This window comes from Leuresthes tenuis, unplaced genomic scaffold, assembly GCF_036924035.1.
Source record: "Leuresthes tenuis unplaced genomic scaffold, fLeuTen1.0.hap1 SCAF_12, whole genome shotgun sequence".
Taxonomy (NCBI): domain Eukaryota; kingdom Metazoa; phylum Chordata; class Actinopteri; order Atheriniformes; family Atherinopsidae; genus Leuresthes; species Leuresthes tenuis.
Window position 1 is genome coordinate 30,008,028 of NW_027325366.1, and position 27,408 is coordinate 30,035,435.

The 27,408-nt window shown below is 41.5% G+C and overlaps 1 protein-coding gene across 1 annotated transcript; it reads right to left on the reverse strand.

Annotated features, from left to right (window-relative positions):
• Positions 1–639: 639 nt before the first annotated feature.
• On the reverse strand, positions 640–27,408 carry wars2 (tryptophanyl tRNA synthetase 2, mitochondrial). Its single transcript, XM_072397433.1, has 6 exons — positions 27,304–27,408; positions 13,989–14,249; positions 8,578–8,658; positions 6,408–6,490; positions 4,345–4,463; positions 640–1,601 (listed from the first exon to the last, which is right to left on the reverse strand). The coding sequence occupies exons 1-6, from the start codon at positions 27,406–27,408 to the stop codon at positions 1,153–1,155; spliced, it is 1,098 nt and encodes a 365-aa protein (XP_072253534.1). The 3' UTR covers positions 640–1,152.

Below are 27,408 nucleotides of genomic sequence, written 5' to 3' on the forward strand. Positions count from 1 at the left end.
ATAAAACCCTAGAAATATATCTAATATGTATTTTCACTGAAATACTCAGAAACAGGAAGAGTTTGAGTTGCCCACATCACAGCCTTCTGTCACCTCCTTATCAATGAACATTTCCCACCTTCACCTTTGAATTCACGTCTTTCCCACTGGACTGCTCGGCTTGTTGATGTTGCTCCTTCATGAAGCGAAGCTGAAATAGATCCCCCTGCAGCCCATTTGAAAATCAGCAGACGACATTTGCTTCGTGTTTCTTCTGTCGCCCGTCGTCGTGCATCACGTTCAGGTCTGGAGTGACCACAGTCCGATAAAACAAATATCCTAAAGGTGGACAGAAATGTAGAGTACAAGCTGCACATTTATTTCTGTAGCCTAAACCCCAGCAGCACACCCGCTCTGACAGAGAGGGAAGAAACTGTCATGAAATCTAAATCAAATCATCTGTGGTCTTTGACAATATTTCAAAACTTTTCCTTCTTTTTTTAAACTTCAATATGGACAAAAAATATTTTAAAAAGTTCAGTTTTAAGGGATGAAAATACTTCTTTTTCATTTACTTTTCTCCTGCCTTTGCTTATACAACTTATTTAGGCTTTAGAAAACATTATCATTTTCCTTAAAGCAGATCCTGTTGCAACATCAGCCCGCTGGATGTTGAAACCTCCCATTTTCTGCCCTGATATCTGCTGAACACAAACACAAAATATGAAAGAAAATAACCCGTTGACAGACATCCCTTTGAATGTTGTGCTCCTGTCCATCTGCACCAATACAATAATCCTCATTTCTGTGGCTTAAACCACCAGAATGTGCTGAACTTGAATACACTGTGAAGAAAATCGTTTTATTTTTCAGATGTTTTTATTGTTTTGGAGGCACAGATGTGGCTGAAACGCCTTGAAGAGCAAAAAGATCAAACTCTGTAAAGAATATCCAAATGACTTTGTGGTATTTTGGGAAACAGATGCAGCCAAGCATTGACAAGTCAAGCAGGAACAAAAAACAAAAGATTGCTCCGTTCTCAGATGCTGCCTCTTCACCTGCAACCAGTTTAGAGTTTGCAGCACATTCATGTCCTGCTGAGTGTTTTCCACGTTGCTTTAAACACAGAAAACTTCATATCAGCGGCAGTTATGCTCGCAGTACAACTGCTCCTCAGCTGAAACCCACTCTGTGTCGCACCTCTGCGAGCACAGGTGCAGCCAGTTCCCGAGCCCTGATGGTCCCCTGAGCAAGCAGTTCCTCCAGGTGCGCCCGGTCCGCCCGCAGCCTCCCGATCTCCTCCCTGATGGGCGTCAGCCTCTGGATCACAGCCTCACTCACAAGATTCTTGTAGGCTCCCGTGTCCAGTCCTTTCGCCTGCAACACAGCTTCCTCAACGCTGATCGTCGCCATGGCAGCGTGGATCGTCACCAGGTTGGACACACCTGGACGCGTCTCTGGGTCATAGGTGACCTCAGAGGTGAAGTCGGTGACAGCGCGGCGGATTTTGAGGGCAATGTCATCAGGAGAGTCGGTGATAGCGATGGTCGCCATTGTTTGGGGGTCAGACTTGGACATTTTGGCAGACGGGTCACGGAGGGATTTGACCTTACGTGTGGAACCTGTAGAAGGACAAAAAAAAAATCTTAACTTTATAAAGTTGAGAAAAACTCAGATCTGAGTACGAAAATCTAAATGTTACAGTATTGCACCTTTGTTTAGAATGGAGATTTAAATATAAGGTAGAATCTGTGCAAACCCTCCCCTCAGGCTGTACTTTCCCCAAAAGCATCTACCAATCAAGAAGCAGTGCAGCCTGTATTTAACCAAACATGAAAGCAGCACTGAAAACTCCACAAAGCATTCAGTGTTCCTCCTAAAGCTAAAGTTTGAACTGTACACCAACAACTGGGAAGCGAATCTCTGTCCTTTGATCAAATCCAACCCTCTCTTCTTCATATGACTGACTGGACTTTATGAGAAATCTTCTGACAAATCCGAGCGTGTAAATCCATCTTAAACAGCAGGAGTAAAAGGCTGGGCTCTGAAAAGCTGCACGTGGATAACAAACAAGCCCCTAAAAAAAGTATTATGATGGATTGTATACACTGATTTATAGAAAATATGAAGCTTTTTATTCGTGTATGGGTTTGTTTAGATGCCATGTTGCATTCCTGAGGCTGAAATCCAACTTTAGGATTGTCTTTTGATACATGCACAGTAGGATCAGTCTTCTTCTACCCCATATAACTAAATACTAAAAATATCTGTCCATTACAAGAAAAAATACATTTGGATGAGATTTAAGATTACAGCGATTCATAAAACTCACTGGATACGACTATCAAATGAACACACTGCTGAATGCATTCTAAAGTAATATAATTAACCTTCTTCAATAAAAGGGCCACATAAAAAGGGGGAATCTGATTTTACATGGGATCAACTTTCATCAGATTACCAGCTTGTCTATTAAACAAAGCAGTGCGATTTAATTACTCCTGGTGCGGGTTCCCCATCTCGCCCCTTCTCCACCACGGTTTCAGCCAGCTAAAAAGCTTACCAGGTAACGTTCCTTACAGGACGGCACTCAGCATGTTTCATCTTCTGAATTCCTAAATTCAGAGGTGAACAACCTGTTTCCTCTACCTATTTGGACACAGGCGATGAGACTGTCAGTGAAATGATACAGTAAGAAGGACGGTGAATGGCTGAAGATTAAAGAACCATCATGGCTGCCGGGTGTGTTGTGAGGCAGACGTATTGCAGTGTCAAGTGATGAGCAGACCATGGGAGCGGAGATTTCCTCTCCTTTTATCATTCATGACTCTCGTTCTGCACGAGCAGTCCACATGTGTCCTGTTCATCATCCTGTAAATGTCTTTATCTCGAGTGAATTAAAAGCCTTTGAGTCTTTGGTTTGGTTTCAAAGGGAAGATGGTTACTCACAGCTCTACTTTGCTAAAAACCAGGATGAAGAAGGGATCCACCAGTCTGAGCCGAATACTTTTGGACTTTTTGTGCGCACACACACACACACACACACATATCTCTATAGTCATCTTGAAGACATCCTCCCAAATCTATCATTCTTCCATCGTTCTGATACGAAAGGGAAAAACTATTTCTTTAATCAAAGCTTCACAGCACACATGACTGAATCCATCTTGTGCTTTTATGATGGCGATAAGCAGGAATCAAACTGGGAGCCATGAACATGTTGGCCATGTGTGTGCAAAAGATGAGAGCACGCTTAGAAAGCACAGAGCAATCATCTCAAGACAAAACACTGTCAATAATGTCTGTATGTCACTTGATATCAAATTTCTGGTGACTGACAGTTAATTTAAGATTTTAATTTAGTCTTTATTCAAGCGCTGAAGTCAGAGACATCTTTTACAAAGGAGGCCTGGTTGGAACAGCTGTTCTCCGAATGCTCGGTTGAATGTTACCTGATGCAGCTCTATGCAAGCATTGAAAACAGAACATTTACATCCTGTCTGCTGATGTATTGCCGGCGGAACTCACCATCAAATCTGTTGAGTTGCTTCCAGTCAAACTACCAAACGAATAAGAAAAGCTAAAAACATATTCAGTGGAGTTTTCAGCTGCCGCCGATCGTTTCATTAGCATTTCTATACATGGTTTGAGAATAGGAATCGTTTTCAGCTACGAGCGTTCCTCTGATTCAAAACAAAACAACCTGTTTTAGAAGCTGGAATGCATTCAGGAAAAAGATCGAGAGACAAATCTATAAACCCACAAAAACAATACACTAGAATGCAACTAATCACATCTTACAAAGTGAAAAACGGTGCGATGCCCATATGCAATCTGATATTCTTCTGCTAAAATACACGCTTTGTTCTGGAAAGTTACTGAAACCTGAAAAGGATGAAACACCGACTGCACGAGCAGTTTTTACCCTTTGTTTTCATACAATAAAGGTAACTGAAGTACTCAATTAGGGTGATGATTTAATTTATAGCTCAGTGTCGTTCTCTTCTCACTAAAGCACAACTGAAAGCCAAACTGCAACTAGCTCAGGTCTCCAGGAAACATAAAATCACTCAACCATTAGACATAATTCCTACTACAAGCATCAACAGAGTGATTACTCATATTAGCGACTGCTTAGACTACAGAAAGCTCTTTATTGTATTTTCAGAGGATTTAATATGTCAGGATGAAGAAGTTTTTCCTCTCAAAAGCAACCAAAATGTGGTGCATAAACACGCAAAGCTGCTGGAAAATCACAGTCTCCCAGAACACGTCTTCATTGTGTGTTGCCGACTTTAAAAAGCTCACGTATAATTAAACCTCTTGCGTGTGCAGTGTGCGTGCAGTCATGTGGAGAATTCTTACTGAGCAGCGCACGGGGTTCAGGGAACAGGTCGCCAAAGCGGTTGTTGAAGATCCGAGCGAGATCCTGAGCCAGTTCGAGATGCTGGACCTGATCCTCTCCGACCGGGACGTGAGTGGACCTGAGAGAAACCGTCAGTGTGAGATCCCCACAGCAGCAGCCCAGGAGTTACGATAAGAAACGTGACGTAAGCCCAAGCTACAGACATTCGGGGTCACAGCTGGAAGCCTGAAAACATTTCCTTTCATTCAGGAGGAAGCCATCGATTCATTTTCCTCTTTAATAAAATCCAGACAGCGTTAGGTTTTGCTCTGCCACGTCCCTCATTTTCACACAGGAAATAAGAAATAAATCCATAGATTTTAGATCCTTAATCTAAAAAATAGCTTAAGATGTAAATTTAATAATATTTTTTATAGCTTTAATAAATCAACAGTAACTCATCTTTGCCATAAAAATCCATCAAAACCTGCTTCAACTCGCAGCTCAACCATAAAAACACTGTTTTGACCCATTAAGCTCAGTTTACTGTAACTTTACTACATTAATGAGTGCAGACCGGTCCATTAAAACACTAAATTTCCTACTTTGAGATGTAATTTTGGTTTAATTTGGAGACGGCTGTCTGTTAGATGTTTGCCTCCACAGCACAAATAACAGGGACTTTATTTCATGATCACATCCACTAACAGAAATAAGTCAACAATAAACGTTTCACAAGACGAACCGAACCAAGAACTACATCCTGTAAAAAGTTCTTAAAGAACTAGTCCCTAATCATTCTTTCACATATGCATCCGCTGAAAACTGGAATGGAGAGCTCACAAATCAAATCAAAACTATCAGACACCAAGACGACTTCTAAATCTGTTTGTTGATCTTTAATAACATGCTACAACTGCCTCTTTAAGTCGTCTGTCACAGATTATAAAGCCGACGCCCAGTTAATGATGCGTTAACTGATATCTTTGACCAGGTAAACGTCTCCACAGGTCACAACCATAACATTTTACTAGATTAGTTTAAGATCGTATGGATTAACAGATTAGTAATAATATTTCCTTCGATTACTGTTTTTTGCTCAATATGAGTGATTCTTCATCACATTTTTAGAGTTGATCAAAGTTCGAAACTGTTCGACAGAAATTGTCCTTTTACAGATCTAAACTTGAGAGCCTCCCGGCCCACTGCATCTCTGTGTGGTTTACTCCAGAGAATCACCAAGACAGCAGAAAAATTAATCGGTAGCCCCCCCCCCCAGCTTTTATAATATACATGCTATAACTTTATTAAACAAACACGGAAAACAAACCCTCCCACCTGACGCCCTCTTGCACGAGCACTTGCTCTGCGTTTTGTTGTATTTGTATTTATTGTGTATTGCTGTATTTATACTGTACATATGTACCCAGAGGAGTTGCACTTTTCAATTTCGTTGTACTGTAATGTACAATGACAATAAAGGTTTTCAATTCAATTCAATTCAGAAAACACTACAAATAACTTTTATACCAAAGTACAAGAGTTAATCAAATGAAAGTAATCACAAAGAAATGATAAAGTGAAACTTATCGGCTCAGAACTGCAGTCACAATCCTGAAACACTGTCGTTTATAACCATTACCTCTGGAACAGACCTAGCTTTTAGGGAGTGAGGCATCCGCCTCAGAGTCTCCATGAGATTAAACACAGACTATACTGTTGGCCTTCAATCAGTAAAGGATGAATCTGCTTTTGAGCACAGGATGGTCGCACATGTCAAAAAAGCTGCAAACCCTTTCAGCAAAGATGTTCTCATTATTTTTCTCAGCTTTTAGGCAAAATCGGGAACCCTGATGTTGCGTCATCTACACCAAGATGAGGCACCATTAATTATAGGAAACAAAATCTGGAAAAAACAACAAACCCAACCTTGGACAGGGACTAATGCTCAGATTTACTCCAGCTTGGAATAAAACCATAAATTAGACATCGTTTTCATGAAGATTTAGCCGTAAATACCGGATATAATTATTCTTATTCTCGCTCCAACACACGCAGCAGCCTGTCTGAATGGAAATCTCACTTGTACAGGAGAATATCTGCAGCCTGCAGGACAGGATACGTGTAGAGACCGACGCTGCCTTCGTTCTTCAGCTTGCTCTTCATCTGGTGGAAAACATTAGAAAGTAGAAGAAAAAATGTGTGACTCAAGCCTTTCCCCCATTAAGAGCCATTTTCACTTTTACAACTCATCAACTCTCAGACAAACACTTCACGGCTGACTTCACGTGATGTTTTCCACCTTTTTGAGATCAACTCATGCTGCGGGTAAACAAAAGTGTAGCAACAGGGAAGTGCTGGTTGTACACGAGGCCTTAGAAATAACTGCGCTTCCACAACTTCAAAAGCACAAAATACAGAATATATACAGTATATACATATAAAAAGAATACACAGTTTAATTTCTGAACATTAAACTGGAGTCCAGGGCAGAAATAATTAGAATTAATTTTGCATTTTGTTTGGTGGAAGTTGAGATGAACAGACTTCACCCAGATAGTTTTTTCTAAAGCTGTCTCTGTTTAACTGCATGTAGCTATAACGTAGTTAACCGCCCACAGTTGATGATACGAGTACAAATAAAAGCAGAACAAGTTCACAGCCTTGGGGCCGGACCCAAAACGGGTGTCTGTCTGTCTGTTTTCTGTAGCAGCAAATACTGAAAATACGGGACAAATTCAGTCAGAAACTGACGTGTTTTTCAAAGCCGTTTGCCTCCAGCGCCGGTGGTTCTAATCAGTACTAATTTAAACTCCATATTCAATATGTTGGGCCTAAAATACACTTGCTTTTTATTACTTGTTGGAATGTTTATGATCAGAGGAGCAGGGATGTGGGTCCAGCGGACACAGAAAAACGGCTTCGTTCACTCGAGGCTTTGCAGCTGAAATGCAAATCACGAATTTTGCTCGCTGAGGTTTCGTTCAACAACACGATTTTCAGTTCGTCTCCACTGTAAACCGACCCTGATGTTGAGCATTTCAAACAGTTTTTTATAAATCCAGATTATTTTTTCTGTCCTAAACAAAGATGTTGATGTGAATATATTAATTTTTCCTAAAATAATTGTAATTTTACGCTTTCTGTCTTTAAAAGCATTTTTTTCCTCGCAGATCAGTTTATTTTTGTGTATTCATTACATTAATGTGTCCTCTTTGCTAATTGTTGTTTTGAGCCTATGACTTTATTAATCAAGCATTTTATTCTAATCAAGGTTTAATTTCAATGTTCACCTGTAAACAGGATAATATTGTATTTATATAAAAGAAAACTGAACACTGCCCCCCTTTGTAACGTTTGCATGTGTATATAAACATGCAATAAATGAGTTTTAATAGCCAACACATGCAGCTATTAGCACAAATTCATCGTGAGGAATCAGTTTCCTCTTTATTCCTTTGAACAACGTTTGGAGTTGTTCAAATATTTATAAATCTTCGAAAAACATGTTTGTTTAATGTCTAAAAATTCTGCAGCACTCAGTGTTTGTATCGATAAAAAAAACTGTGGCGGGTTCTGTTGATCAGTACTTTTTTATGTAAAAATTCATATCACGAACATTATTATTACTCTTTATCTGTGTTTCATGTAATCAAACAGAAAATACTAAATAAAAATAATAATAGATTTGAGAGAAAATCTACGAACACTGCACTGAAAACAAGCTTTTTCTGTGGCTGACTTGTGTTTCTAAAAGCTTTTTCGAGCTGAGCAGGACGGTTAAAGATGTCTGAAACGTCTTCTCCATGGACGCCTCCTCTTGTTTACTCACTGCAGATGTAGTCAAACTGTCACTCCCACCAAACACCGGCCAATAAAGGCTCGTCCTAGAGCTCATCTTTCAACATAGTTCCCACCCATAAGATTCAGCTCATCAGCGAGCAAAACTCTCTCATAATCCAAAAATATTATTTCATCTGGACCCAAGAATAAATGTCTGAGCAAGGCAGTAAAAACAAAAGAGCATCACCACATTAACAAGCAATACCTGAATGCAGCAAAACAAGAACACAGATTATAATCTGATACAACAAAACCATTTTTATTACGCTTAAACTGGTCACAGAGGCTGACTGATTGTTATCTGATTGTTTTGAGTGTGTGTGTGTGTGTGTGTGTGTGTGTGTGTGTGTGTGTGTGTGTGTGTGTGTGTGTGTGTGTGTGTGTGTGTGCGTGCAGCGAGAGATCTCAACCTTCCACTGCGGTAGGTGTCGTAGGCGGGGCATGCTGGTCAGGCAGCCGAGGATCCAGGAGAGCTCTGCGTGCTCGGACACCTGCAGGGTTGAGCACATGTGGAAGCACATCCATGTAATCAGCATATCTAAACCACATCTGTGCAACAGCAAATCTATGAAATTCATCCTTTGTCCCTGCTTATGCTCTAAATGTACTCATTTCCATATGCAAAAGGTCCAAATGTAATACTTACAATATCCTGCCTGATCTTAGATCGTGGAACTGATTAGCATCTCTAAATTTGTTCCCTTGATCCTTCTGAGGCTGACTCCAGCAGAGGCCGTTGCTGCTGTAGTTGCTCTTATTAATGCAAACATCAGTATTTTACTATTTGAGTCCTGTGATAAGAAAAATCATAGGAATTCAGGACAGGGGAGAAAAAGCAGAATGACTAAGCAGATGAATGGATGCAGAGCCTGCAGTTGGACAGCTGAGGTGGAGGAAATGAAGGGCAACTTCCTAGCGCCTCCAAGTGGATAAGAGGAGCACTGCCAGTCTCCACCCCCCATGAAAGTGTCCCACACTCCCCTCAGGGACCACGTTTACCGTCAGGACAGGTGAGTTTAAACTTCAGAGACTGCTTATTGGTGAAGAACGTGGCCTTCTATTCACCAGCGACTGTGCGGATGTGTTTTCCTTTTATTTGTTTCTCCTATTTACAAGTTTTTCTTGTGAATTGTTTTGAGTATTTGTGACACAGACAAGAAACAATCCTGAATCTTTTTTTAAAATACTTTTCATATTAATATTCAAATATGGTAAACAATGATTTAAAAGAAATAAATGGATGTGGCAGTAAGTCTAAATACATCACACAAACATCTGGACTCATGTTGACTGAACTGCAACAATCAATAAATAAGAGTTTTAATCCTTTAAATCTCTTATTGGTAATTCCACTCTTTTTTTTTTTTATTTACAGGGCCTTTTATCAAGAAATGCCTCATACATTTGTCAGCTTTTTAAACTTCTAGATCTCATTTTCCAGTGAAAGGCTACAGTTACTGGAGTCAAAGAAGAAGTTGAGACAAAGGTACCACATATCTGGATGAAATCAGGATAATGTCAGGATGATATCTGGATGAAATCAGGATAATGTCAGGATCTAGTTCAATAATAAGTTATATTGACTAAAAAGAATTATCAGAGGTCACATTGGGCGTTATAAGCTAAAGGACCAGCTGTAGTTTATTCCAGGAAAGTCAAATGTTAAACTTTACTGTGTTTTAACGTTGTTTTCGATTATTTTAAGGCTGCAGATTGTGCGCACGTCTGGATGGAAAAGGAGCAGCGCACCCATCGGCTTCACTTTACTCGCTGATGCACAGGCGTGTGAATTTTCTCCCCAAGTTCAGGTTTAAGTAGTGTTTCTCTCTTTGATGAGGGTGATGGCTCTGTTCACTAAATCATCAGAACGAAAAAAGTCTCTGCATGTGGCCACAGAAATTAATAACACACTGTTGAGTAATGAAGAGGTGACTGTAGCTGCTGCTGCATCTGGCAGTGGTGAATTAACCCCAACGTAGCATATCTGCTTTCATGGAGGCTGTCCTGAATCGGAAATGTGAATCATGTGAGTAAGTGTGTCTGTGCCCTCAAGACCGTGTGCGGGGAAAAATGCCCTCTACTTTCACAAATGAAACTTTATGGATATATCGCTGTAATCCGTCTCCTGTTGCTTGAAAAGCATTCTGTGGAGTGTGACGTCACGACCAGACATCAGGAACATAAACCAGGATTTCAGCCAACGTGTAGGAGGCCGGTATTCATTACACTCTGCAGACAGACAAGACATGGGACAGATGTCCGTGCCTATAGGGTGTGCTATGGTTTGAGGCGCAATAAAACTGATATTTAAAGGGCGTGGGAGAACGGGGAATCCATTCATGCTGCAAGGCCATAACACACCGCAGCAAGAAACCTGCTCATGTTACAGATCATAACAGGATTACAGTGACAGTGCCTCAGCTCACAGTCACAGCAGCAGCGCATTCAGACTGAAGTTTAAAAAACAGTTATATCTGCTAATCCGCTCTTCTCCTCCAATCCTATATAAAACTCAGTGGAATCGAAGGTAAAGTCAGTGAATCAGTAGATCCACCAAGTTCAGCTGGTCACCAGCTCTGTTCATTTTTTTTTTTTAAAGAAGTTATTATTTTCTTTGGGCGGCCATCATATTTTTACATGTGGAGCAGACGTGCTCAACACAGGGGTCGCCTTGCTGCCAAGTTATGTGGCATGAAGCTAAACGGGAATAAAAATAGGATTGGATGTGTGTGCAAGAGGACGGGGTTTCAAAGCAACACAGATGGACTTGACTCTGTCTCTCACACACACACTTAAACTTCCAAACCTGTGAGCAAGAAATGAAAACAGAGGCGAACAGAGCAGCTGTTCCGATTCGCGACTCTGCCTTTGCTGCGACTTTAAACCTAAAACTCTGGGTTGAACAGATGTGTTGCAAATGTCAAGCCTGTCGTTATCCTTGTCCGTCCATTCATGTAGCCAAAGCGGGACTTAATTGTGGTTTATGGCAGTTAATGTTATTAAAGTCGCCAAGAATTTGCAGAGCAAACTGTGGAGATAAGGATTGCAAGCAATCAAATAAACAGCCTGCAGCAGCCTGCACGTCAGCAGCCTGCACGTCAGCAGCCTGCACGTCAGCAGCCTGCAGCAGCCTGCAGCAGCCTGCACGTCAGCAGGTAAACATCAGCGTCGGTCAAATAAACAGTTTCTCTCTGGGACAAACTGATCAATTCTGAAATAGACACTGATGCAATGTCACACTTAATAATCACAGTAAGTGTGTGAAATAATGTGCAGACATGAGCAGGAATGCAACAAGTGTGTGCAGAAGCACAAATAAGACCGCTGCACCTCATATATGGTCACATAGGAAGAGTGTTCCTAAAAGAAGTACAAAAACATATTAAAAAGCAGAATTCTGAGTAATATCTCAGCCTGGCATTTGAAAGAGCATTTATAACAAAGTCATCAAGATGGCTGCACAACATTATAGTTTATTGCATCTAACCCCCTGAATTAAACTGTTATTTCTACCCGTTTCTACCTACTGACCAGTACGAATGCAGCAAACGATGTGCTGAGCAGGGTGATAAGAGTGAAATATGTGCAAAACAACATATCTGAGACATTAACAGCAAAATAGAAGCCCAATTATAAAAGAGAAACTGTTAAGTGTAAATAAAAAGAGAATGCAATGGTTTGTAAATCACATAAATCGAAGTTTTATTCGGGATAGCAAACAAATGAGATAAAAAGTGAGACATTTTATTATTTTGTAGAGATTGTCATCTTGCAGCAAAAAAACTGGAGGAACATGTTGCAACTAGTTAGGTTAATTGGCAACAGGTGAGGGTATAAAAATGCATTTTAGAGAGTCTCTCAGATGTAAAGTTGGGCAGCGGTTCAACAATCTGCAAAACATCCAGAGTAATGTTCTCCAACATTAAACTGTAAAAACTTTGAATATTCCATCATCTACAGCACATAACAAAGATTCAGAGAAGCTGGAAACATCTCTGTGTGTCCACTTCACAATCAATCACGTTATCATTGGATGCCCGTGAGCTTCGGCCTCTCAGGCAGCTCTGCATTAAAAACGAACACGATTCTGGGCTCAGGAACATTCTAGAAATCATCGTCTGTGAACACGGTTCACAGTAACATCCACAAATGCAGGTTAAAGCTCCATCATGGATAGAAGAAGCCGTATGTGAACATGATCCAGAAATGCAGCAGTCTTCTGTGGACCAAATTTAAACTGAGGCAAAGTGGATAAATCATCCGTGGTCAGACAAATCGAAATTCTTTTTGGAAATCACTGACGCCACATCTTCCAGACAAAGGAGGAGAAGCACCATCCGGCTCGTTATCATTGCTCAGCCTGCATCTCTGATGCTGTGGGGGTGTATTAGTGCCTGTGGATTTTTCAACATTTGGTGCATCATGAAATGTGAAATACAGCAAAGAGGACCCAGGACTGCTGAGCAGCTGGAATCCAATATCAGACAGAAATGGGACAACATTCCTCTCCCAAAGGTCCAGCAGCTGGTCTCCTCAGCTCCCAGATGTTTACAGATGTTGTTAAAAGAAAAGGGGATGCTGCACAATGGGAAACAACTTTTTGGAGCTGTGCTGCTGTCATCAGTTTCAAGATGAGCCAATATTATCTTTGAGACATTTGATTGGTTTGTGAGATTTGCAGTTCATTGCATTCTGTTTATTTACTTACATAAAGTATCCTCCAGTTGGTATCATGACCATAGGACATTAATTTGACCTTTAACATTACATTTAGTCATTTAGCTGACTAAACAATTTAAACAATATTTAAACTCAAGTACAGTAAGGAGGCATTAAGAAGTACTTCATGAGTATAAGAGGAACAAGTAGAGTCTTGAAGGTAGAAAGGGGTTCTCGGCCACAAATAAGAACAGTCTGGACTGAGCCTGCTTTGTGCACAGGGATGGCTGCACCAGATGACGTTCCTGAGAGGAATGCGGTGGTCATTATAGTAAACTCCACCCACAAGTGCCTCCTTCTTGGTACCTCCTGTATGCATGGATGAGGAAGTTGGACTGTTTCTCTAATTTCCAACAAATGGAAATTCACTCAATGTTTGCGTCCTATCAAATATGCTGTTTTGTTTTTTTTCTATCGTGCTATTATGGTGATTGCTGCGGTATGAGACTCTGTGGTTGTCATTTTTCATCCACCAGGTCAACTGGGCTGCTTTGTGGATGAGCTACATACTCCATTGTCTTCTATTCCACATCATGGTTTACCTCAACTCGTCGTAGGTGATATAAATATCCATTTAGGCAGAGCTCTGCTGACTTTCTGTCCCTCATCTATTCATCTGACCTAAAACAGATTTGCAGCCCTAATCCTCATTTGAAATGGTGCCATGGACTGCATAATGGCCAGGCCTTTTCAGTTTCCTGACCACCAACTCATTTGAAACAGCCCTCTGGTTCCAGCACCACTGGTCTCATTCCACCGTGACCTTGAAAATCTGCCTTTAAGAACTGTGCCTCTTTCTCTACACACGAGACGTTTTGTTACACAGCAAAGACAGCAAAAATTCTTAGCAAGCAATTAGATGAAGCATCTGTTATCAATGCGCTACAAGCTAGGCCAGTCACTGAATAGAAGCTACATACAGTTGCTGATGATTAATTAACCTAAAACCCACATGTAGCTGCTTGTATAAGCGGCGAATTGCTATGAAATTTTGGGTTTTGGGTTTAGATAGCACATACTCTGAATTCAAATGTTCTATGACAGACAGCAGGCAGTCACTCAGGAGTCCATCATCCACCACCACCACCCCTCTCCGACCCACCTGAGACTGCTGAAAAAGTATCGCCTTCTCAGGGTTGATACCACAGGCCAGCAAACTGGCAGCCATGTCCAGTATGTTGCTCCTGAGCTGGGTAGGATCCTGAGACTGGGTAACGGAGTGCAGGTCCACGATGCAGTAGATCACAGAGGGGTACTGGTTCTGCAGGGCCACCCAGTTCTCCAGAGCACCCAGGTAGTTTCCCAGGTGTGGGACTCCAGTTGGCTGGATCCCTGAGAATATGCGACCACGGCCGGGAGGATCCTGGAAGAGAAGAAGGAACATGCATAAGTGGGCATTGCCTACAGTTTGTCAGCCAAAGAGGACCTGTGTGTGAGATAAACAAGTTAATAAGTTAATATTATCAATACCATAACTATTACAGGTGTATTAAATCAGGCAAAAATCATATTTTTTTATGTTTACATTTTATACAAGCAACAAGGTATAAGACATGATAACAGTGGGGGTCTCAGTGGGGGTCACTGTGAAAAAGAGACAAACTTCAAAAGCTTGAAGTTTCACTCCTCAGATATTGGCAGGTTGGAGGCCAGCAGCAGCCATGCTTGTGTTATTATGATCTTAACTCTATGGCTCGCACCTCCGTTCTCTCCCAAACACGTTTAATAAAAAGAATGCAACACCTTACAGGCCAACAATATCATTTAACATCCACCCAACTTGCTCCAAGCAGGGAGGGACGCTAAAAGAAGACAGAAGCCACAACCACAGACATGCAACAAATTTACGGACATGAGGCTCAGCAGATCTCCAACATTACAACAAGGAGACAGCATGAGCCGTGTGTGTGCTGTGTTTGTATCACTGGGCAAACACTGTGTTGCTCTTTGTGCAGAGCCTCGCTATGGGCCAGACCGCTTCATTTCTTCTGGCATCGACCTGCACCACTGAACCTTGGCTTTCCTGAGAGTCTTAACCACTGCTTGTGGCACCTTATACCACACGGCACAATTAGAGGGAGAGAAACGCGTCACCTGCCATGAGACATGAAACCACACTGGCACCCAAAAATCTGGACTTCTTCATCAAGGCTGTTTCATGCTAGGTTAGGGGTGTGACTGAGCTGTGTTTTTGTTGGGCTGAAACAAGACAAAGTGTTTGGAGCCCAGGCAACACAAATCAACACCCACACTGGCATTCGGATCTTGGCAGAACTGCAAATGCTGGATGGCCAAAGTCAAGAGGTTATATAGAAAAAACTTGATAAGGAATAATGTTTTTAGTGAGATCAAATGAGCTTCTTCATGCTCCAAGGTTGAACCTTTCAGGTCTACAACCAGGGTGGAAGCATCCATCAGCCAAGTGCTGGTGAAGCATGTAACATGAATAACAATTTGCTATTCAGTGGCTGGTAAATTGTGGTCATTAAAGTATCAGTGGCTGAAGTTAAGTTCCTACCCTGAGCACCACATGTTTTCAATAAAAATGGCACAGCTTTGAGAAGACATGCCAAGGGCCACGTTGTAAAGTACAAATGAAACGATGCAACACAAGAAGTCTTGTTTTACAAAATCAAATATGTCTGATATATGAGTGATAAACATGCCAAAATGCAGAAAATAGAAGTTGTCATCCAACTGCATGTTAATGAAGTAAACAACAGCATTACAAACGGATGTTAAAAAACTATTTGCCACACACACAAGTTTATGAAATAGTAAAAACCCTACATTACAGGTACATTTAGGTAGTAAACAACTATCTGTTAGGCAAGAATATGAGAGTTTAGTTGCTTTCTTAGCCGACAGCGCAGTCCCTCTGTGCGTTCTTATTCAGGTTGCTGTTCTGTAAGGCCGCTGGTTCAGATGTTTGTGCTAATAGTTAGTAGAGCTAATCTCCGTGAATCACACTCCTCATGTCCACAATGTCGTACAAACTACGCTTATTTTGGAAAAATTAAGGTGACAAATGACAAGAGAATGCGTGCGATATGCTAAAGTAGCAGTTTGCTTTCTGTCATCACTGCCATTTCCCTTTTTGTGCGCTCATTTGCTTTGCTGGACACCCAATCAGAGTGAGTCTCTGACCGACAGATCCACAGACTGATTCTGCATGTTGAAAAAACCTGAGTAGGATGAAGCACATGAAGAGAGACATGTTTACTTCTGATTCCTCTCACAGTTTGCTTCCGTTTAGGCTAAACTCACTTGGTTAGGTTTAGTAAAACATCACTGCTTGGCTTAGAATAGATCATATCATAATGTGTAGCACCTGTCAGAAAGCACGAGGTGAGTTTAGAAGGTGTTAGATAACTTCTTACTTCCGTTAAAGATCAGATAAAGTTATTCTGTTTATCATGACAGATGGTGTATGCTCTAACTTACATTTCTCAAAATGCACTGAAATGTATCCTTAAATTATAAAAAAAAACCTAAAGTAAAGTAGCCTGACTAAGTGCATTGATTTAAAAGAAAATAAGCTTAGCTTGATGGGAATTTGTATTGATTTGTTGTTAACAGCAACACGTGGACATTTCAGAGGAGCCCGTTTTAAAACTTTATCACGTCGGATCTGACCCGCCATCATATGTTCCCCAGCTGCACTTTTCAAGGTTATCATAACTAATCATTAAAACCTGAAGCTTTTAGAGGATACACTCTTCGGTCACTGCTGAGAAATCAGTTATCTTGACAGCTTGCTGAGCTACTTCACATTCAATCTGACTGAAGGACAGGCTCAGCACAGCATCTGATATCAGATAACAGCTGCTCTCACACCAGCGTGGCCCTTAGTTTCTAGATCTCTCAGCTCTCACGGATCAAGTAACAACTGCTCTGAAGCCAGCATGATCCACGACGTCTCCATCTACTGGCCTGAGGGAGCGGCTCTCTACCCAGCAAGAGAGAGGCAGGAAGGAACTGGGTGCTTATGTCATTACTGACGGGGTAATTGCACTGGAGTGCCATTGATGCTGAGAGCCTCTTAAGAGGTGTCAGGATTGATTTGGGTGTGGACGGGGCCTTGAGCCTGGCTCTTGTGTGTTCTCACCTCAAGCTGACACGCCTAACGCATGTTCCCCCTCTGCGCCGTCTCCCCGGGGAGGCCATTAGCCATGCAAACTTGGTAATGGTGTCATTTGAACCAATTGAGTGTCAAATAAGAGTCAACGCCACAGCTAACTAGCCACTGGGCAATCATGGGCAATCAGACATGATGCTGCTGCACCACACACCTCCATGTTAGCTTTGCTCAGAGGGAAGTTTCTTTAAACATGTGCCTCTAGAGCTGCAAAAGGAGATAGTTTATACAAGAAGTAAATCAACTACTGCGTGATGACAGAGATGTTGTAAAACAATTATTGTTTGTCATGAACACCACACTGCAAAGCCAACAGCATATTATCATCTAGCATACGTTTGGACTGTATTAACACAGTCCAAGTTCATTTATTTACTTTTGAAATACTTGAAACATCTCAGAGGTAAAATGATACCTTATGCCTCCTTAAAAAAAAGTCAAATAAATTAAATGTTCTGCAAGCTGTTCAAACTTCTAACTTAATAAACAGATTTTAACACCACATAAAGAAAATATGAGAAAATAAGAACTAAAAAGTAAGCATTTTAAAACACTGGAAATCAGACGTTCTTTACATTTACATTTAATTAACTTTCCAATCATGTCCTCTTTGGCTTTCTGCAGTGATTTATAATAACTGAGTGGAGTTTAATTATTTTATTATATATAAGAGCTCTCTGTGGGTTATTAAGTGTTTAATCTTTAACCAGTGATGATTTTGCCTGATATAAGACAGGACTGTCAATTCATTACACCATCCCGTGCAGCACTATAACCATAGACTGTACATTAGATTAAGCCGCAGAGGATATTCATACAGTCGCTGTATTTTACTGAAGAGAAATCTAAATTAATAAATAACTAGTCAATAACTGGTGGTGCAGCACCATATGGCAAGATGTCCACCATTAAGGTAACTTTTCCTGGATATTTTTTATTTTTTTCCTCCAAGGTATTTGGTCAGAGACTAGTAAAACAGACCAGATGGAAGCTAGTCTAGATGAAGGTAACCAAAGTTACTGCAGATCAACCCGACAGGAACCTAAATGCCTGTACCAAATTTCATGGCAATCCATCAAACGGTAACTGAGACACAACAGTCAAATTCACCAAAGTTGACCTTATGGTGGTGCTAGAAACAAAGTCAGGAGATGTCTGGGGTCTTTAGAAATGGGAGACATTACGGGAGTCTGGACCTCTGACCGACTGACCAGCTGACAGAACAAAACAATCCATAGAGCCAGGAAGAGGCCAATGGTGTGGCAGAAGAACATATCCTCAGCTGACAGGCACACCGAGCTCAATTCTAATGAAATGCTGTGCATCTTTGTCAAGTTACAGTCCAGCTCTCTCTCAAAAGGATGCCTGCTGAAGACATGGAGCAGACACAACACTGGTTGTTCTCTCCTCATATTTTACACCGACAGGCACGGTGCAGTCGCACTACACCACTGAAAAGGTGCCGAAAACCTTCTTCATCCACGTCTGCCAGATGCTAAATGCATTTCGCACCACGTGTGTGTGACATTAACGCGAGCAGCGAGAAGGTTACATACACTAAAAGGCCATGTTTTCACACTCGCACTACCTTTCCGGGAATGTGTTCATTTGTCAGTGTGTGTGTGGTATTATCCATTGGGATAGAGGTCATGTGCAAACACAGACGCATGTCCGCATGTGTCGTAGTCCTTGCCTATATCAACATCAGCGAAGCTGTGAAGGTGTCTGTTCATACGAATTTGACAGCTCACATCAAGGATCAGCAGCAGTGGAAGGAAAACTACCAGACGGTTAATCAAAAGCAGTTATGTGACCAGAAATCTGCATCATCAAAATGAAGAACAATAGTCGAGCTGGAGTCAGTCGACTTCATTTACAGCATACCATGGAGGCATTTCTCTGCTCTCTACAATGAAATTACACCCTTGCTCTTAGGAGACGGATAAAAGCTTATTAGAGACCAAAGTTTGCCACTTCTTTAGTTGGATTAATAGTTTCAACTATCACATTTAAGCTGGACAAGAAAGTAATGATTTTACATACAAGAACTACACTGTAAATCAGTACTATCTAGTTATTCTTTCTCTTTTTAATTGGAAATATAACACTTAAGAGTTAAAAACTTCACATGTGCTCTTCTTTTATGTCTTAGGTCATAGGCAGGGTCGTCTGTCCTTCAGCTGGGTCTAACAATGTTTCTTTGAGGTTGCATTCAAGAGATTCACATCATTATTATAATTATTGTGCACTTGTGGCTTTTCCAGGAATATAGTCTCGGTCCACTCAGTATTATTAATCACAGGAATAGTTTTGGTTGAGCTAGAGCTTGCGAAACTGTGCATTTCTCTTCTCAGATCAGCTCTGGGGTGCTTTTCAGGGCCCATCCATCATATCAGAGCCTGGATGTCCTGGAGCGGTCCACTGACATCTCTCTCAACACGGAGCTGAGGAGAGGGCACGATAGTCGCTGCTTTTTTACTGCGCCAATTTCAACACGACACAAATCCACCTCTGGGAGCATCGCTGCGTGCCATGCTGTGAATTACCATCAGCTCTTTGTGAGCCGGCAAGGAGCTCCAGATCTGACTGCATCTGCAGAGCTCAGAGACGGACCCACGGATGGAGGATATTCACAGCTCTCCTGCTGGGTGTCTTACACAGTGTTCAGTGTTCCACTGCTGTCCTGGGCACCCCAGGCATCCCATTAACACCAGCATCATGCTGAAATACGTTAACCCATTCCTGTGTATCTTTCTTCATCTCTGTCTTCTGCCCACTTTGGGACCTGTTAAGCAGGTGACCAACAGAGCCACACTTCAGTGAGGAATCAAACAGGAAACGGGGCTCACTGTATTGCGCCTCTTTATCCCTAAAGGTATGTCTGTGTTTAGCCAGTGTTGAAGCACACCACAGCTTGAAACAAAGTGCATATGACCACAAAGAAAACATTCATACGTGGATGCATATAGAAACAACGGCCAAAAAAGATTAGAATGTGCAGCAGTGGATTAAGCATGAAAAAAGAGCAAAAAGTGGAAACGTGCAGGAGATAATGCAATAAAAAAGAATAAAAAGATTAAATGTGACTACAGTCCAGGTAGGTTTCTTTTCCTTTTTCCTGCATGGCGAGTATGTTGCAGGGGCAGCAGAAGGAAAGGCCCAGAAGGAGCGCTTGATTAAATCTGCGGTTGACGTGTGGGACAGGTGAGATTGATGAGGTTCCTCTGAGTTTCACACTGTGCAGAGAGCAGGGGTACAGGAACAGAACGCTGCAGTGTGGCGGGACAGGGCTCAGGGCCCACTCGCGCCGTGGGGTCCCTCGGCTGATTAATGGGACTGGAGGCCCTTCAAAAACAGCCCTCCCCGCAGGCAGAGGCCGTCGGTGCTCCAAAAATAACCTGGCAGGGGAGGCAGCCCCGGCCTCCAGCCCTAACAGGCTGCAGCTTCTGAAGGAATCACACTTCAATAGAGCCTGGGGGAGATAACCAAGACGAGAGGCTCCTACTTTAAGACAGGAAGCTGTTATCTGGCTCATTAGAAACTAAACATTTAATGACTTCTAGTTTTTGGGAAGTGACTCACTAACAGTGCATCAGTGCTAGCATCATGTTACTTGCTGATGTTATTACACTAAACATCTGTGAAATATGGCCGATGCAAAGAAGAAAAAAAAAAAAGTATGATCCAGTGGAAGTTTCACAAAGACATGTCAAGGCTAAACCATCAGAGAAAGTTCTTTAAATGAGCACAGACACTGAACGCTGCTCAGCAGCCACTTGGCTTTGTGTACAGGAAATGCAAAAGTATTAGAAGAAGATCCAGAGGTTCAGGCCTCTTTACTGTTTGTGCTTTCTCTCATTCCCACAGTTGTCTCTCATTAATCTGAATTCACAATGCTGACTTATTATTTAAAAGCACACACTGACGCAGTGCTAAGCTGTTTCTATCCGGTTAGTAGGAATGAGCAAAAGCAGCAGAATAATGCCTTAATGTCTTTGCCTTTTTAATTGCTGTGTTAAAAAGGCGGGTCTCAGGGAGGAAGAATAACCACACATCTCACAGAGCGATAGACAAGATGTACGATGCTGTGGTGGACGAGACTGCTGTTGCAAAAACCATCTCACAGCCAAACAAAAATAGTCACAGAAGCTTAATCTGCTGATATGTGCCAACAGACATGATTTTCTTCATTTTTTTCAAGTAACCACACATGGATACAACTCCTTTGAGTAATGCATCGTCATCACATTTCCTGAAATGGTCACAAATGACTTGCATCACATCTAGCAGGTGACACATTTGGAGTGTTTGTGTGGTTGAACACACACACAACTGTAAAGCCAGATAACCCTTTTCAAGTCTACCCCTGATGTTTTACAGTAACTTTACTTACAAATGGCATTTTAGGATTTTTTTTACACATTAAAAACTACTCGACTAAGATTAGGCAGTAAAAAATACACAGTTGTGGTCAGGCATTGAAAAGTATACGGTTTAGGTTAGGAAAACATCAGGAGGTGCGTTAAAGCAGACGTGAGGATTACGATTACTGGCTGCAGAGTCCCGTCCCCGAGACAAAGCACAAGAAAAGTGATGGACGCACAATCTACATGTTCAAGTCGTGTTGGGTAGCATGGAAAAACAAAAAGAGCTCAAGTTCATCAGCACTAACACAAAGTTTTCTGCTATTCAGCAACTATTTCACAAACTCCCATAAATCTGGGCTGGTTGCAACCATCTTTTGTCATTGCTTCACATGTATCTAATGTACAGCTGGCAGAGCATCAGTATGAGCAAAGCACTGAAACCAAGAAGAAGTAAGCATGTCCCCACATAACCCTGCAGTTTACAACAGGCTACTGTATGAGAGGCTTTTACTGCTCTGCTGTGCTAATCACACTATGAAAACAGAATTTTCCTGTAAACAATGAACAAAAAAAAGTTTCAGAATTTGATCCGATAAAATAAACGATAACTAACTAATATTCGACATAACACCATGTAGCTGAAATAAAGAGGTTTAAAACTTTTGCATGAAGGAGTAAATCAGTTCAAAATCAGAGGCTAAACTGACTGCAAGTTTAATCCTGCCAAAAAACTCCTCCAGTTCATCCACGACTGCATGCAGAGCAGCTGTGTGCATATGGAAAAGCCAAAACCACCTTCATTTATGTGTAACCTCTTAACTTATACAAACACATTATGGGTCAGTTTCATTGGACCACTTCCTTCTCCCCCAGTGTTGACAACGGCCATGTTTAAATTTAATTTTACTAACAGGAAACTCACTGACTGACGGGAGAGCTAATAATACCTGAAAATACACACAAAAGTCCCTACGAAGCAAAAAATAACCGACACGCAGATCGTAAATTTATCAATATGTTATTATGGTAACACTCAGGGCAAAGCTCCACCACCAGCACCTCTGAAGAGTGCAGTCACTTCCTCCTGCCAGGGCTGCGTCTGTTGACTTGAGTGCAGCTCAAAGGCACAATATCAGATACTTGGTATGTTTTAATTAAAAATGTCAGATGCACGATGAAAAAGAGCTCTGGATCAGGCTCACAACTAAAACATGGGAAGACTCCCAAGGCACCACTGTGGCTGTGGTTCTGTAATTCGACTTAGTGAGATGAATTTTCAAAATAGGAATAAGCTGACATGTGGGACTGCTTTAAGGAAAGGGTAAATGTGCAGAGCTTCTGAGTGAAGGCCTTGGCTGGAGAATGATTACGACAGACCTAATTACACAGAAGGGACCGCTGTGAATTAGCGGGCTTTTCTGACAGTTGAAAATAAATAGGGCAGTTAATGTACATCCTCAAAGGGGAGGCCAGTTTCCTCGCTCTCGCTGGCCTCTCCCATGCGGTGCAGGAGCTGCTCTAATGGTTTTAGCTGACACCCGAGTAAGTGAATCTGGAGTTGAGGAAAACAGAGAGGCAAATTAGAAGTCACTTCCTCTTTCCTGCAGTCCGGGGCTGACATGACTGATATCAGCCAATAACGGGACCACAGACGAGAGATGGCTGGAAGAGGAGCGACATATTTACAGCTGATATGAAGCTGAAGGCCAGAGGAGAAAAGTTTCACTGCAATGACTAAATGCAACGCTCCAGAGAAAATGCATCTAAGCAGTGATTTAAAGAGAAGAAATTAGGAATAATTATTCAAAGATTTGATCAGAAAAATAACAATTTGCATGACAACTGGATGAAAATTCACATGCAACGGAGCACGAATAGTTTTTAAGAGTTAAAAAAAAGAGAGAGCAAAGAAAGGAGAAGTTTGAATGCAGAGTCGTGCACGTGCACAGAGCCTTTACATTCAAACAGGTTAGAAGAACCGTTAGGTCAAAGAAATGACCTTTGCATCTCTGTCCAGCTGAGACATCTTTGCACGTAAAAAAAGAAACACTTCAACATAATTGTTAATATCATAAATATGAAACATTTGCTGTAAACTTGATGACAGTCAGAGCAGAAGTCTGATCAGAGAGAATGAACCCAGGAACAGGATCTGTTGTCAAATATTTTGTCTGCTAGAAATAAACTTTTATAAATGAAATTTTTTTTTAAAAAACTTGCCTCATCTCTGATTTTTGTTTGAGGTCGGTTTTTAAAACACAAAATTACTTTTAAAAACGTAAAGTCTCCGGGTTATGATGACAGATCACAGGGGCTGTTGTCTCAGTATCTTTTAAATAATTAAAAACAATGACAGCTTTAGAAATAATGACAAAATGACACAACATGGTGTCCAACAGTGAACTGGAAATACTGTCAAAGCTGGCAGGCCAAGCTGCAGTTCATGAAAACTTCTCCTTCTTTGCGCCGAGCGTCTAAAGCCACGATAATGCTGGCAAAAAGCGTCCCCTCGTTGGTTTAGGTGAGCTGTACAGACGCCTGTAGGGAAGGACCTATGAGCACACTCCTCCCTGCAGCTTTTCCTGCTTCTCAAATGTGCCACTTGTCCACCGAGCAAAAGGTTTCCATCAAACAAGGAGGTGAAGCCTGGCCGAAGCAACACTAAAGCGCCCAGCTACTGTGGCAACCAAAGAGTGAAAGACGGTGACAAATCCTGCCTTCTGTCCCCGAGTCACAGTGTTAAATAATGCCCAGAAAAGTGAAAAAAATAGCATTCATTTTATACCAATTATTCTAACAGTTAGCACAAAGCAATCCATCTTACTTTGCTGTGTGACGACAGCACGTCGCAGCAACATTTGCAGTCATGAGCAGACATTAACTACAAGTGATAAACTTAAAAAGCAGACAAACAGCTCTGGGAAAACTGAAAGCGTCTGACAAATATCACACTTCATCTTTCTGCCAATCAGCCGAAGCTCCTGGACGTTTCAAACTGCGTCGCGTTTGACGTAAATCGCACCTCGGAGCATTGTGAGCATGCTGGTAGTCTGCATTTAGAGACAATTTAAACAAATGAGAAGCAACACTTCATTTCTGCTGTTGTTGCTGGTACTGAAGCACTGCTGTGATGCTCTCTGAGTCCCGACTTCCGGCCTCGATCTCCCTTTACGTTGCACACAGGACGGCAGGGAACGCACAGCTCGTAGATCAACCTGCAGCCTTTAGGTGGACGAGGGAGGTTTTAAACTGAGCAACAGAACAGTGCAACATTTAGCTTGTTGTTAAATACTTCAACTCAGTGTTTGCTTAGTAGAAAACCTCAAGATGACTTACAAAACGTTTGAATCAACTTAAAACCAGAATAAGTCAGTAAATAGATAGAAAGGATTTAGCAACAACGAGTGAAAACTGCTAAAGTCAAGACTGAATGAATAATGTGATTTATGATGAAACAAAAGGTTTCAAACTCACACAGAGACCATAAAAACACCGTTTGTATCAGACAATATATCAACTTAGATGTGACCAGGCCAGCTAAGTCAAATAACATCACTGTATGACACTCAACTCCTCTGACGACAGATTGAAGCATCCCTGTGCGCAGCCACGTTCTGCCTCAGGCTGCCTCTTTCAGTGTCAGTTTATCATTTCCGTCATTTCCCAGAATGCCTTTTCTCCGGAGCTTGGGTTGGGCGTTTGCTTTCATCTGTACTTCCTTCAGAGCCTTCTGAGCAACCGACACCAAAGCTGACAGTTACTGCTGAGGTTCCAGGTCTCTGAAAGCACTTTCTGCTGTCAAGCTTACAGCAGCTCTCGTAAATACTAGAGCTTCCAGCTTCAATTCCAGAGTACCTCCTACACAGTGTCAAGCAGTGCTTTCCGCTCTTATGTTTCCTTTTATTACTTTTTTAAATGAAAGGTAATAATCACATTTTTAAGAGAATGTCAAACTTGACAGAAATGTATTTGTAGAAGAAGGGCTGCACAGGAAGAAATTTAGATGACTGAATTCTTACACCCAGCCACAGAAAAGCCGTAAACACAACACACCAATCAAGCTTTCTGGGTAAAAAAAACTGTGCCAGCCAATTTCTGCCAGAATCCCAAACCATCAAGACATTAAAAGCAGCTAGTTTAACCGGTTCATTTTAGCAGTTTTTCACCACTTAAATGCACTATTGGCCTATTATGCATAATTAGTTTTGCTGAAACCTGAGAAGGCTCCAGAAGGCTCCGTCCGTATGTGTCTGCGTATTCAACACCGTGCATAAATGAGCATTTAGGCTGCTTAGCCAGGGTTCCATCCAGTGTGTCAGTCAGACAAAAAAAATGAAAAAATCATTGTTCACAGTCTAAATCCTGCAAGACAGCAAATTCAGCTCCAACATCAGAGTAAGTGGTTGATCACACGAGTGCACAGGCTGCATTCAGGAGTCCAACCAAGCAAAGCGAGAACTGTTCAAAAGAAGGAGGACATCCAGTGGAGAAGAGGACAAATTTAAGGAGAAGCCAACATAGCGTCTCAGTAAGGTGTTGGGCCACGAAGAACCGCCAGAACATTTTCAGTGCGCTGTTGTTGTTTTTAAAGCTACGAGCCTCTCGAATGAAAGATATTCACTCATTTGGTGTTTGATGATGGCAGCAGAGAGCTCTGTCTAACCTTAGTCCAAAATCCCTGAGATGTTCCACTGGGTTGAGTTCTGATGACTGGGTCATAATATGAGCCACATATTTTCATTTTCATCTGAATCATTACCCTTTGAGACCTATGCATAGGTGTGGTGTCATCCTGAAAGAGACCACTCCCCTCAGAGGTCCCACAGTTATGCCCTGTGTGGTTTGCCTGATCCATTGTTTTTCCCCTCAAATTAAAGGCAACAGATTACACCCTTTAGAAGACTTTAGGGAAAAACTTAGAACAGGATGAAGTTATAAACGACAAAGCAAAATTTGTTTAGGAGTTACAAACAGCTTCAGCGTATAATTAACCAGCTGTTCCGAGACAGAGGATAAAAAAAGAGGGAGAGACCACTGGCTCATAAATCTTTAAGATGAAAAAAAGACTGTTTATGTGTGGACAGACAAAAGGACAAAAATATAGTTTACAGCTCTCTGCGGTTCATGTTAATTCCACAATGATGTGTACTCCCTGAACTTAAACAGTACAAGTTTAGTGACAATGTACGAATACCAGTGGCCCACTTACATGTGAATTCAAAAGGGAAGAATTGTCTTAATATTATTATTATTTATCTGCCATTGATGGTTGGTTATCCGAAGAATAACTTAAATGTTTGTGATGTGGATGAATAACTCAGATACTATTGTTTAGTTCTGAGAGAATTGGACTGATTTTCCCCAACATCAGAACAAATAAATAGCTTAAGAAAGACTATTTATATATCTAGATTGGTTAAACACTGGTTATATGGTTCTCATGGCTCACACACATCGTGTGTATGAGCTTAAACAACTAAATAATGGTTAAATAAAAGAAAAACTGGAGTGGGTTTGATTCCTTTTTTATCTCAGGGGAGGCTTACTGTCTCAGACACTGAAAAGCTATAGATTTATTTACAACACATATACATAATAAACAAGTATTGCCTCGATATAAGTTAAGGAAACGATGAACTGTTTATTTAGCGGAAGAATATGGTTTAATGAGTACCTTCTGAGAATAAACGTGTAGCTGTAGAGGCTGTTTGTCATTTACACAGTAAAGACGTGGAGCTGGCAGGATGTTAGGTAGATAATTCAGAGCCGACACAGCTACAGACAGCTCGCCTCCTCTGCACTGCCGTCTGTTGCTGACCTGCTGTCCACCTCAACACAAACTTGAACACAAACGGCTTTTTAAAACATATTATCTCGTTATTCTAAATGCTTTCCTTCACAGCAGCACGTACCTTGTTTTCCGGACAGACTCCGGCGCAGAGAGACCTTTTTGAGAAGTTAAATTTCTGAATGAATCTGAAGAGACGCTTCGAGTTTGTCCGCACGGGGAGCGCCAT